This window comes from Anomaloglossus baeobatrachus, chromosome 4 (genome assembly GCF_048569485.1).
Source record: "Anomaloglossus baeobatrachus isolate aAnoBae1 chromosome 4, aAnoBae1.hap1, whole genome shotgun sequence".
In the NCBI taxonomy this organism is placed as follows: Eukaryota; Metazoa; Chordata; class Amphibia; order Anura; family Aromobatidae; genus Anomaloglossus; species Anomaloglossus baeobatrachus.
This window is the reverse complement of record NC_134356.1, coordinates 121,532,311-121,546,583: the sequence shown is the minus strand read 5'-3', so window position 1 is coordinate 121,546,583 and position 14,273 is coordinate 121,532,311. Positions and strand designations below refer to the sequence as shown.

At 42.9% G+C, this 14,273-nt stretch overlaps 1 protein-coding gene across 1 annotated transcript in view; it reads right to left on the bottom strand.

Annotated features, from left to right (window-relative positions):
• The window catches only part of RAB24 (RAB24, member RAS oncogene family), a 79,995-nt gene that overhangs the window by 24,906 nt on the left and 40,816 nt on the right, over positions 1–14,273 (bottom strand). Inside the window, exons 2-3 of the mRNA XM_075344527.1 lie at positions 13,225–13,293; positions 8,696–8,774 (exon numbers count right to left, since the gene is read on the bottom strand). Of these exons, the coding sequence (XP_075200642.1) occupies positions 8,696–8,774; positions 13,225–13,293 (148 nt within the window). The remainder of the gene's footprint in view (positions 1–8,695; positions 8,775–13,224; positions 13,294–14,273) is intronic.

The window sequence follows — 14,273 nt, the reverse complement described above, 5'->3', positions numbered from 1 at the left end:
ATCGTAGGTCTTTCCTCCTATTCCGCTTTCCAGCATTTTTAAGAACAAGCCCGGGTGCCACACTGAGTCAAAGGCCTTTTTAAAGTCTACAAAGCAGGCGTATATCTTCCCATGCTTTGTATTGTGGACGTGGCTCTGAATGAGACTGTGCAGGGTGTAGATGTGGTCCGTGGTGCGGTGGTTTGGCACGAACCCTGCTTGGCTTTTGCTCAGGACATTGTGCTCGGTAAGGAAACTGATGATCCTTTTGTTTAGGATGCTGTTGAACAGTTTTCCCAAGTTACTGCTGACACATATGCCTCTGTAGTTGGCAGGGTCATACCTGTCCCCACTCTTGTGGATCGGTGTAATGAGTCCTTGGTTCCAGGTACGAGGGAAGTAGCCAGCACTCAGCACAATGTTGAACAGTTTAACCATTGCAGCTTGAATTTCTGGTGGGCTGTACTTCAACATCTCTGGGGGGATTCCATCCAGACCACTAGATTTTTTACACTTTATGGAAGTGATTTTCTCTGCAACTTCCTGTAATGTAATTGGTGTGTCCAGTGGGTTTTGGAAGTTTTTGATTTTCTCTTCCATTGCCTTTAGTTTTGATGTTATGTTTTCCTGCTCTTGGCTTAGTCCTTCTTTTGGGATGTCTTTGTAGAGGTCTCTGAAGTACTGGAGCCAGATGTTGCCATTTTGGATATGGGTATCAGTCTTTTTCTTGCTCTTTGTGTCCATGTGGCTCCATATTTCCCAGAAGGAGTTGTCTTGGAGGGCGTCTTGGAGTTGGCTAAGTTTGGTAGAGATGTAGCTCTGCTTCTTCCTCCTGAGGATGGTTTTGTACTGCTTTTGTATGGTGTCATAGGCTTCCCTCAGGTCTGGGTTGTTGGGGTCTCTGTGTTTATTGTTTGAGGCTGTTCTCAGGGTCTTTCGAACGGCTTTACACTCTTTGTCAAACCAACCATTGATCTGCTTTTCTTTTGGCCTCTTGTAGTTGACTTGTTTGAGGTCGGACAATTTGGCCATGGTGTGGAATATTTTGTTGAGGTCTTTTGCAGCTTGATTCACTCCTTCTGGGTTTGACTTGTACTTGTAGCTGTAGAAGTTGTGGAGCATCTCTTGTAATTCCGGTCTGTTGGGAGCCTCTTTATATTTTATTTCTGACGTCTTGGACCATTTATAGGATGGAGGTCGGTTGTAGAGGCTGCTCTGCTGTGGCTTTTGTGTGGATGGTTTCTCTGTAGATTTTATGTACAGGAGAAGTTGGCTGTGGTCTGACAGGTGCGTTTGTGGGGTGACTATGAAGGCGCTAATATTTGCCGGGTCCATATCTGTAATGGCGTAGTCTACTACACTCCTTCCTACATGGGAGTCTAGTGTATATCTTCCCAGTGAGTCTCCCTTTGTACGTCCATTAAGAATATGAAGACCTAAACTTTTACATAAGTTCAGGAGCTTTTTGCCACTTTTGTTGACTGTACTGTCATAGCTGTTTCTCTCTGAGTGTTCTGAGTCGTGACTGTCATTCTCTGCCCCAAATATGTAGATGTTTCCGTCTGTGGTCAGAAAGTCTTTTTCTCTCCCTGTTCTTGCATTGAGGTCTCCAAAGATGAGAACTTTGCCCAGGACCTGATAATGGGTGGCTTCTTCTTGTAAGATCTCAAAGCTGTCTGGATTGAAGTAGGGGGACTCTGGCGGTGGTATATAGGTGGTGCAGAGGTAGACATCGGACTGAGAGGTGAGGATGGAGCTGCTGATTCTGATCCATATGTGGCTGCCTCCTCTCTTCACTGGTGTGATGTACTGGTGGAGCTCTTCTTTATACCAGATCAATATTCCTCCTGAGCAGCGGCCCTGTTTGATGTTTTTATTTTTAAGGGCAGGGACAGAGATTTCTCTGTATCCGATTGGCACCGGAGATTCGTTTTCAGCTCTGGTCCATGTTTCCAGGAGGATCTGAATGTCTATATTCTTCAGTCTTTGAATAAAGTCGGGGTCATTTGTTTTACATCCAAAGGCCGAGGTGCTCAGGCCTTGGATGTTCCAGCTGCTGATTGTGAATGAGGTCATTTTTTTTTTTTCTATATACCTCATGTGTATATACCTTGTAATGAGTGCGGCTGTGTAAGACACTCTGGATTTACGACTGGTTTATAGGTATGTTAGATCCAGTCACATTAGTTTCCTGCACAATGTGCTGAGCAGGGTTCTAATCTCTTCCATATCTCTGCCCTGCATGTCTCTGTGTGGGGTTGATGGTCCCCTCCATGGTGGTCTCCTCCTCTGATGGCCCGATGTTGGGTGAAGGGCTTTGTTTCTGGCCTCCTGTGATGAAATTGGGGTTTCCTGTCTTTTTATTGTTGGGGGTCTTTCCATGGGATTTTGGTTGTTGTTGAGTCCAGGCATGGGGTCTCTGTTTAGTATAATGTCCTTCAGCTCTTTGGCCAGTAGGCTGACCCCTTGTTTGTTTAGGTGCTTGTCGTCGTAGAGGTGTTGGTGTTTTATGGAGGGGTGTTGTGCCAGGATCACGTCGGGCACAGCCTTGATTCTTGTGGTCAGGTCCGTGTTGATGTTCTGGGTAGTTTGGCTGGATACATCATTTCTTGGGAGCAGAGATGATAGAATTATTTTGCTGTCTGGGAATTTTAGTTTTGCCGTCTTTGCTAGTTGGGTCAGTTGTCCTGCGATCTGCTGGTGTTGGGCTGGCAGATTGTTTGTTCCTGTGTGTATAAAAATATGATTTGGGCTTGTGAACCGTGGGTTATTGATGACTGCCATCACCTGCTCAATAGTTGCACAGTGGATTTTTTTGACCCTTTTTCCTGGAAATAGTCGCCATGTTTTCAGGTATTTCCCATTTGAGTCCATTATTAGGATGGTATCAAAACGTTGTGAGGTCACGGGTGGGGTACGTGGGTGAAGCTGGGGGTCTGTGCTGGAGATTTTGCTGGTGGCTAGTTCTCTTCTCTTTTCTGTTTCTCTGGTTTGTGGTTCACTTATGTTATTTTCAGGAGCATTCATATTGTTGGAGTTATTTGGTATCTCAGTGTCCTGGCCAGTGGAGGCCATTGTGTCTGTTCTGGTGTTAGTTACCATAGCTCCCTCCTGGCCAGTGGGGGCCATGTTGTCTTCACTCCTCTGTGTTTCTATGGCGTCCTCCTGTTTCAGGTGTCCCGGAGTCTTCAGCTCTGTTATCTCCTGTCTCAGTCGGGCATTTTCATGCTGCAGTTCACACATTTTGCTTCTTATTTCCTGCAGATGCATATTCACTGCTGCATATTCACACCTCAGTTTGCTTATCTCATTCATTACTTGGTCATTTGCATTTCTGTCACCAAGGTTTCTTTGAAGTTCTTCTTTAAATTGTACAAAGTCTCTTTCTAGTTGAGATAAACAGTCTCTGAGGGTCTCGGGTGAGGGGTGTGAAGTGTTGGGGGCTGCAGTTCTGTCTCTGGAGGTCTCTGTAGAGGTGATGGTGGCTGCTGGGGTTTGTTGTTCTTTGCAGTTTTGTGCCTGGAGTTTAATTTGAGAAAAGCTGTCTTCAAATTTCTGTAAGTTTTCCTCAGCCCCTTGTACCATGATTATGCCGTTATTGTACACGTTTATGGTCAGTGAGTTGGTCTCGTCTTCTTTTTGGTTTCTAATTCTGATCTGCTGGCCCTTATGATTGCCGTTCTTGGATATATACTTATATTGATTGCACAGAGCGGTGTGCCAGGCTAAGGGCTGGTCTGTGAAAAATAAATAATTGGTTTTCCTTTTATCTTCCTCTTTAGAGGTAAAATCAGGAAAGAGGGTCTCTGGCTCTTCTCTAATCTTTGCATGTTTAATGGCTTTTTGTGCATGAATGCTTTTCTGCCCTTCAGAGTATGTGATTTCCAGAGTGTGTGACCTCCTGGTGTCGGGTGTCTCCAGCTCTGCTCTCTGCCCAGTTACTTCTTCTACATTTATATTTTCCATTTTTATAATAATCCTTATTTATCAGAGATGTAATTACAGCACTGTCTGTAGGTTGTGGTATGGATGGAGCGTGTGTGTGTGTGTGTGTGTGTATATGTGTATATATATTATATACACACACACACACATATACACACACGCAATATTATATATATATATATATATATATATATATATATATATATATATATATATAATTACATATGTAATGTGTGTATATTAGCTGTACTATCCGGCTTCGCCCGGGTTAATAACTGCTGCCTGGGATAGTAACTGTCTCTCTGGTTCTCTCCCATTCTCTGTCTGTCTGTCTCACTCTCTCTCTTTGTCTGTCTGTCTCTTTCCCTCTCTTTCCATGTCTGTCTCTTTCCCTGGCTGCATTGTGACACGCCAACATTCCATTTAAGGGCGTGGCTGCGCATTCTTCTGAAGTTATGGCTGCACTGTGGCTCCCAGCTCCATTCACTTTAATGGAGGCGGGTTTTTGGTGAATAACTGTAAAGAGCGGGGTTAAAATTTCCCCTCAAAACATAGCCTAGGACGCTCTCGGGGTCAAGACGTGTGAGGGTGCAAAATTATGTGGCTGTAGCTGCGACAGTGCAGATGCCAATCCTGGACACACACACACACACACACACACACACAATAGATTATATATATATATATATATATATATATATATATATATATATATATATATATAATCTATTGTGTGTGTGTGTGTGTGTGTGTGTGTGTGTGTGTGTGTGTGTGTATGTATGTATATGTATATATATATATATATATATATATATATATATATATATATATATATAATTACATAATATATAATGTGTGTGTACTGTCATATGAAAAAGTTTGGGCGCCCCCTATTAATGTTAACCTTTTTTTCTTTATAACAATTTGGGGTTTTGCAACAGCTATTTCAGTTTCATATATCTAATAACTGATGGACTGCGTAATATTTCTGGATTGAAATGAGGTTTATTGTACTAACAGAGAATCTGCAATCCGCATTTAAACAAAATTTGACCGCTGCAAAAGTATGGGCACCCTTATCAATTTCTTGATTTGAACACTCCTAACTACTTTTTACTGACTTACTAAAGCACTAAATTGGTTTTGTAACCTCATTGAGCTTTGAACTTCATAGGCAGGTGTATCCAATCATGAGAAAAGGTATTTAAGGTGGCCACTTGCAAGTAGTTCTCCTATTTGAATCTCCTATGAAGAGTGGCATCATGGGCTCCTCAAAACAACTCTCAAATGATCTGAAAACAAAGATTATTCAACATAGTTGTTCAGGGGAAGGATACAAAAAGTTGTCTCAGAGATTTAACCCCTTCAGCCCCGGGGCACTTTCCGTTTTTGTTTTTTGCTCCCCTTCTTCCGAGAGCCGTAACTTTATTTTTCCATCAATCTCGCCATATGAGGGCTTGTTTTTTGCGGGACAAGTTGTACTTTTAAATGAAACCATAAGTTTTACCATATGGTGTACTGGAAAACTGCAAAAAAAAAGTGTGATGGCACAATAGTTTTTGGAATTTTTTATTCATGGTGTTCACTATATGGTAAAACTGATGTGTGGGTGTGATGCCTGAGGTCGGTGCGAGTTTGTAGACACCAAACATGTATAGGTTTACTTGTATCTAAGGGGTTAAAAAATCATTCACAAGCTTGTCCAATAAAAGTGGCGCACGTTTTGCGCCATTTTCCGAAACACTTCGCGTTCTCATATTTCTGGATCTATGGCTCAGTGACGGCTTATTTTTTGCGTCTCAAGCTGTCGTTTCTAATGGTACCATTTTTGCGCAGATGCTACATTTTGATCGTTTTGTTATTGGATTTTGCGTAAAACTTGCGGCGACCAAAAAACGTAATTTTGGCGTTTGGAATTTTTTTGCTGTAAACAGCAGATTCAGTCACTTCCTGTTTCTCTCTGCTCCCGGCCGAGGGAAAACGAAAGTGACACTTCATAGCTGCAGGCGTCATCACATGACCCTGTGCTACCATGGCAACCACCGAAAGTCACGTGTCACACACGTGACTTCCGGTGGGGGGTGGCGGTAAGTAAAAATCATGGGGGCGCGCACATGATCTCGCTGCCAGACTTTGGCAGTGAGATTTAAGGGGTTAAATGTTGCGAGTGGAAGCTATTCCACTCGCAACATGCAGGCACACAGGTCAGCTGTTGAAAACAGCTGATGTGTGTGCCGACCGCCGCCACCTGTCCGCGGCAGGGGGCGGGGCTTAATGGGACACGCTCCATGACTGATATATCCGTCCATGGTCGTGAGGGGGTTAAACTGTCAGTTTGCACTGTGAGGAACATAGTAAGGAAATGGAAGAACACAGGTACAGGTCTTGTTAAGCCCAGAAGTGGCAGGCCAAGAAAAATATCAGAAAGGCAGAGAAGACTGGTGAGAACAGTCAAGGACAATCCACAGACCACCTCCAAAGACCTGCAGCTTCATGTTGCTGTAGATGGTGTCAATGTGCATCGGTCAACAATACAGCGCACGTTGCACAAGGAGAAGCTGTATGGGAGAGTGATGCAAAAGAAGCCGTTTCTGCAAGCACGCCACAAACAGTCGCCTGAGGTATGCAAAAGCACATTTGAACAAGCCAGTTACATTTTGGAAGAAGGTCCTGTGGACTGATGAAACAAAGATTGAGTTGTTTGGTCATACAAAAAGGCGTTATGCATGGAGGCAAAAAACACTGCATTCCAAGAAAAGCACTTGCTACCCAAAGTAAAATTTGGCGGAGGTTCCATCATTCTTTGGGGCTGTGTGGCCAATGCCGGCACCGGGAATCTTGTTAAAGTTGAGGGTCACATGGATTCAGCTCAGTATCAGCAGATTCTTGACAATAATGTGCAAGAATCAGTGACGAAGTTGAAGTTACGCAGGGGATGGATATTTCAGCAAGACAATGATCCAAAACACTGCTCCAAATCTACTCAGGCATTCATGCAGAGGAACAATTACAATGTTCTGGAATGGCCATCCCAGTCCCCAGACCTGAATATCATTGAAAATCTGTGGAATGATTTGAAGCGTGCTGTCCATGCTCGGCGACCATCAAACTTGACTGAACTGGAATTGTTTTGTAAACAGGAATGGTCAAATATACCTTCATCCAGGATCCAGGAACTCATTAAAAGCTACAGGAAGCGACTAGAGGCTGTTATTTTTTCAAAAGGAGGATCTACAAAATATTAATGTCACTTTTATGTTGAGGTGCCCATACTTTTGCATCGGTCAAATTTTGTTTAAATGCGGATTGCACATTTTCTGTTAGTACAATGAACCTCATTTCAATCCAGAAATATTACTCAGTCCATCAGTTATTAGATATATGAAACTGAAATAGCTGGTGCAAAAACCCAAATTGTTGTAAAGAAAAAAGGTTAACATTAATAGGGGTGCCCAAACTTTTTCATATGACTGTATGTATGTGTGTATATATATATATATATATATATATATATATATATATATATATATATATTATGTATGTATGTATGTATGTATATATTATATTTTTTTTATTATATAAAAATATATATGTATATATAACCTCGGACTTTATCAAAGGGTCTACCCTACTGATCAGTGAATCCAGAGGACCCCTCTGTGCACGCTCATGCAATAACTCAGGAAACAGACCCCAACGATCACCAGAGATTTTCACTTTTTTTTTTTTAGTTTAGTTATCTTTCTCCTTGAGCTTTTGACTCCTCTGTTTATACAAATAAAATTCCATTTATAATTATTTTCAAAGATTCTGCACCTAGGTCTAGTTTTACTTTTGTGTTTGGTGAAGCTGTACTGACTGGTTCCACAAGGACCCTCATCCTCTCACACATGACTGCACCTACAATGTAGAGAAACGCACATTCCACTCGCTGCTGGGTTAATTCTCATTTTTGCACTTTGATTTTCCTTCCCATTCTTCCAAGAGCTATAACTTTCCTTAAAACATGAAATTTTACCTTTTCGTTTTTTTTGGAATTTTCTTTTGGGTTCCATTCCCCCCCCCCGCCCGCCCCGTGTGCCATTGCAATAGACCAACAACCCACAGTAGGTATAAGGTTTGGAGCAGTGAGAGCCAGAAACGAGACTGCGATATTTAAAGACACCAGGTGAAAAGTGACCAGTTTTTGCTCATATTTTGTTCCAGCTGTTCACCAAATAGTCCAGGGTTTGTTTGTTTTTTTTAATCCATGGATTGAGAGATGGTTTTTTTTATTCTATGGCGTATTCTATATTCTAAGGTTGGCTTAAGACTACTCTGCACTATTACACTGAGACATGCACCTATATAGAGACCATAAAAATTAGTCTGGCAGATTTAAGAGCGAAAAGAAAAAACCACTCAGTGGAGCAGCAGGTATGACACATACATAAATAATGGCCACTTTTGATCTGGTGACAGGTCCTCTTATAGCATTGCTGTCAAAAATTGTGACATTTATGTAATTATTCAGCAACGATCAGAGCAGGCTCCGGCCCCTATTAAGAAACAGGTGCTAGCTGCATAACACAGCTGACAACCACTGTATATGGTGCAGGCCCAGCCCATGAGCACGCACCTGAAATCCACCATACATATCATGGATTCTGTTAATGTCCAATGTCTCACATGTAAAAGTGTAGGTGTGCATTGCACCTTTGTGGCTGCAGAGTACCAAACATGTCAGTGGTATAGTAGTAATGGATAATAAACCATTATATATCAGTTTTACCATAGCAGACAATGGCAGCTTTAGCTCCTCTATAGTAGATGCGACTCATAGCTTCATAACGTTCTGAACCTGCAGTATCCTGGAAAGAAAACAGAAAAATCCAACATAATCTACGTGACCCTCTCAGCAAAAAGTGTAAAACGAACGGCAAGAAATGACTATCTCCGAAAGCAAACCTCACAATATCACTCTACCGTAGTATTATACTGTCATTTTCTGCACTGGTATCTGAAGCCAAAATCAGACGTGGATTAAAAAAACATATTGGAAAGATTTATACTTGTACTCTTTTATATGTGTCCATTCCACTCCTGACTTTTACATAAAAATATAGATGGAAAACCCCAACCATCTGACTCGTGGAAATAAGGCCTCAGAGTAAATCGGGCAGCACTGAGCAATACACAGCTGCGTCATCGTGCGGTCAGTAACGCACAAACTAGGGTGAAAGAACCTACAAAGGAGGGAAGACAAGCGCTCTGATACCCTCTCCATACGAGGGCAGCGCTGCCAACCGTGCCAGGGGGCCAATCATGGAGATCTAGAAATCTCTTCTACTAAAAAATCAGGTATTTGCAGACTATTAAATTCTTTAAGGAAAATTTTTTTTACTTGATTGCATAATTTTTTTGCTAAAAATAATTTTTGGAATGGAGTTTCACTAACACTTTGCAATGTTTGTCTTTTATAGCCTCTGTCCTGCACTATAACTCCTTCTGCAACCAGGGGCATATCTGAGGATGCACCAGAGAGCTTGTTCTGACTAAAGGCCACTTTACACGCAACGACATCGCTAACGAGATGTCGTTGGGGTCACAGAATTCGTGACGCACATCCGGCCTCGTTAGCGACGTCTTTGCGCGTGAAACGTACGAACGACCGCTAACTATCAAAATTACTCACCATATCTTTGTTCGTCGACACATCGTTCTAATCTCAAATATTGTTGCTGTTGCAGGGCGCAGGTTGTTCGTCGTTCCTGCGGCAGCACACATTGCTATGTATGACACCGCAGGAACGAGGAACAACATGGTACTTGCGACCGCCGGCAATGAGGAAGGAAGGAGATGGGCGGGATATTCCGGCCGCTCATCTCCGCTTCTATTGGGCAGCCGCTTAGTGACGCCGCTGTGACGTCAAACGAACCTCCCCCTTAAAAAGCAGGCAGTTTGCTGGCCCCAGCGACGTTGGTAGGCAGGAAAGTATGTGTGACGGGGACTAACTATGTTGTGCACCACGGGCAGCGATTTGCCCGTGACGCACAACTGACGGAGGCGGGTGCTTTCACCAGCGACATCGCTAGCAATGTCGCTGTGTGTAAAGTGGCCTTAAGACTTTGTAAATGATCAATTTTGTAAATTTCTAATGTCTGCTGATTTTTGAGCACTAAGCACAACAAATGTGAGCTGATCTACGATTTGGTCATAAATCTGCAGAAAGGAGCACATACAGATAAGTTATATGACCGGTGGTTTCTCCGTTCACTCATTCTACCGTCAGCAGTGTCCAAACAGTAACTATTTATTTTAGAGTGGCCTGTTATTGTGGCCAGCCTAAGGGCACAAACACATCAGCGGTATTCTGCCGCACTGCCAGATCCGGCATAAGAGTATACCATATAGGAAAAATGGGTTTATGCCGCGCTAAAAAAACACTGATGTCAGGATAATGAAGCAATCTCTTTTTTATTTTAGCAAGCCAATGCGTTTCAAAGACAAGGACCGTCTCCTTCTTCAGGGAAAAAAGAAATCCAAGGATTTCTTTTTTCCCTGAAGGAGACTGTCCTTGTCTCTGAAACGCGTTGGATTGCTAAAATAAAAAAGAGATTGCTTCATTATCCTGATATCAGTGGTTTTTTAGCGCGGCATAAACCCGTTTTTCCTATATGATATATTCTACCACGTTTTGCACGGGGCCGTTGCTTGGACCACGTGGACACTCTCATGCTTGCTAAGGAGTTGTGACTGCCACAACCCGATCAGGTGAGTGTACCTCTCTTTACTTCTAACGGTAAATACCGGGTAAGACCCTATTGCGCCTTCTGTCTCCCCATCTCTAGTAGTCTTCAGATCCGGCATAAGAGCAGTATAGTACAATACAGTTCACAGACAGTGCGGCAAGCCCCGGTCACATGCTGTCAGATGCTCCAGTCACATGACCGCATGTGCCCTGAGCTTGCCAGTGAACTTTAATGTACTGTACTGTCCTTGTGCCGGATCTGCGAGTGCGGCAGGAAAACGCTGATGTGAAACAAGCGTAAGACACACCTGTGCAATAATTATGCTGTCATCTTGATCTGCCACACCTGTGAGTTGGATGGATTATCTCAGCAAAGAAGGGCTCTCTAATAGATTTAGGCCCTGTGCGCACTGTGGATTTGTTGCGGAATTGCTGCAGAAAATGTGTCTAACATTGCAGTCATTCTCCAGCACATCCTATGGATTTGAAAAAAATGCTGTGCACTGCGTTCTTTTTATACCGGCTGATTTACCTGCATATTTTCCGCTGCGGAATTAATGAGCATGTCACTTCTTTTCCGCAGGTACCTGCGGTTTTTGCCATTGATAATGGTAAAAACCGTGGGGACCAACTGGCGGAAAATCCACGGCAAACCGCGGTTTTCTTTCACAGGGTCCGTTTTTTTTCTTAAGAATAATTCACTTTTTAGTGCGCACATAGCCTTAGACAAATTTGTGAACAATATTTAAGAGAAAAAGGCCTTTAACCCCTTCACGACCATGGACGGATATATCCGTCATGGATCGTGTCCCGTTAAGCCCCGCCCCTGCCGCGGGCAGGCGGCGGCGGTCGGCACACATATCAGCTGTTTTCAACAGCTGACATGTGTGCCTGCTAGCCGCGGGTGGAATCACTTCCACCCGCGGCTATTAACCACTTAAATATCGCTGCCAAAGTCTGGCAGCAAGATCTATATGCGCGCGGCCATGTTTTTTACTTACCGCCACCCCCACTGGAAGTAACATGCGTGATCACGTGACTTTCGGTGATGGCCATCGTAGCACAGGGTCATGTGATGACGCCTGCAGCTATGAAGTTTCACTTTCGTTTTCCCTCGGCCGCGATCAGAGAGAAACAGAAAGTGACTGAATCTGCTGTTTACAGCTGTATAGCTGTGATCAACAGATAGATGAGAGCGATCGGATTGCTGATCGCTATAGCCCCCTAGGGAAACTAGTAAAATTAAAAAAAAGTGTTAAAAAATAAAAAAAAAACAAAACCTAAAAGTTTAAATAACCCCCCTTTCCCCCCATTGCAAATTAAAGGGTTAAAAAATAAATAAATATACACATATTTGGTATCGCCGCGTTCAGAAATGCCCGATCTATCAAAATATAAAATCAATTAATCTGATTGGTAAACGGCGTAGTGGCAAAAAAATTCCAAACGCCAAAATTACGGTTTTTTTTGGTCGCCGCAAGTTTTACGCAAAATGCAATAACAGGCGATCAAAACGTAGCATCTGCGCAAAAATGGTACCATTAGAAACGACAGCTGGAGACGCATAAAATAAGCAGTCACTGGGCCATAGATCACAAAAAATGAGAACACTATGTGTTTCGGAAAATGGCGCAAAATGTGCGCCACTTATTGGACAAACTTGTGATTTTTTTTTAACCCCTTAGATACAAGTAAACCTATACATGTTTGGTGTCTACAAACTCGCACCGACCTCAGGCATCATACCCACACATCAGTTTTACCATATAGTGAACACTGTGAATAAAACATCCCAAAAACTATTGTGCCATCACACTTTTTTTGCAGTTTTTCCGCATTTGGAATTTTTTTGCTGTTTTCCAGTACACCATATGGTAAAACTTATGGTTTCATTTAAAAGTACAACTTGTCCCGCAAAAAACAAGCCCTCATATGGAAGATTGACGGAAAAATAAAAAAGTTACGGCTCTCGGAAGAAGAGGATCAAAAAACAAAAAACGGAAAGTGCCCCGGGGCTGAAGGGGTTAATGTACATAGAAAAAGTCTTAGATCTTTGAGTTCAGATCATGAAAAATGGGAGCAAAAACTAAAGTTACATTTATATTTTTGTTTAGTGTAGTTTTTTGGTAATGAAATAAAACTATCACTTGCCTCATGTGCAGGGCATTGTAGGATCTTAGGTATCCATGGTTACTATCACACATACAGTCAGTTAGTTGCTTGTGTTCATAACGATGGATACCGAAGGCCCTGCAGTGCCCTGAACATGAGGTAAGTGACCTGGCTAATCAGGAGAATGATACTACAATGATAGAGGTATTTGCTCATATTATTATAGCCCCTGCTACATGTTAATATAGGATCTTGGAGATGGGAAAAACCATTTAATCTTTTCCCACTAACTCATATCAATCTTCTCAGCTCCCCCCCCAACTGTAAATGCTGCCCACAGATATCACTGCACATTCAATGACAGGTTCTCTTTAATACATTAAAAGCTATGTACACTTTTGGGGACATTTTTTTTAACTTACAGGGTTTCCAAGGTCCATTCTCCCAGAACTACTTACCCAAATTCCCAGCATCACATTCCGGCCTCCAACATTTATAGCTTTAGCGACAAATGCTGCCCCAATAGTCTGAAAAAAAAATATGACATTGTATAAAGAGATTGATCATATCTATGTGTAATCATAGTGCTCCAAGAATACAGTTAAGGCCCCGTTACATGCAACGACATCGCTAACGAGATATTGCCGGTCATCCGGCATTGTTAGTGACGTCGTTGCATGTGACACGTACGAACGACCGCTAACGATGCAAAATACTCACCAAATCGTTGACTGTTGACACGTCGTCCATTTCCCAAATATCATTGTTGGACGGAACGACAAACACCGTACCTGCGTCCTCCGGCAACGAGGTGGGCGTGACATTCATGCGGCTGCTCTCCGCCCCTCCGCTTTGATTGGACGCCTGCCGTGTGACGTCTCACAAACCGCCCCCTTAGAAAGGAGGCTGTTCGCCGGCCACAGCGACGTCGCTAGGCAGGAAGTACGTGTGACGGGTACAAGAGATATTGTGTGCCACGGGCAGCGATTTGCCCGTGACGCACAAACGACAGGGGCGGGTGCTTTCACGTGCGACATCGCTTGTGATGTTGCTGCGTGTAAAGCGCCCTTTTAGTGCTTATGCAATAGATCAGACAAACTCTCAGTTCATGAAAGACAATGGCCGTGCAGTTGGACCTTAAGGGTACGTTCACACACCGTTTGATATGGATTTTTACCCGCATCTGCTTGAAAATCTGCATCAAAGAATATTCAAAACAGTATTTGAAGAGGATGTGTTAAGGTTAATTCTTACAAAGTTCCACAAGTTGCCTACTGCCTGATTCTAATTGGTGTAGATCGAGTGCATGCTTGAAAAATGAGATCAGACACAGTCTGATATTCATCTTTTCTCGACAAAAGTCGGCCCGGACTCTGCTTTATTTCAACTGAAGCATGCCCTGATATAACCTTGGAAAGGGGCATGTCCGGATGTGTTCATTGGTCAGTGGGTTGAACAATGTGTTAGTCCATGAGCTGATTGGTGGGTATCATCATAGGCGGGTCTA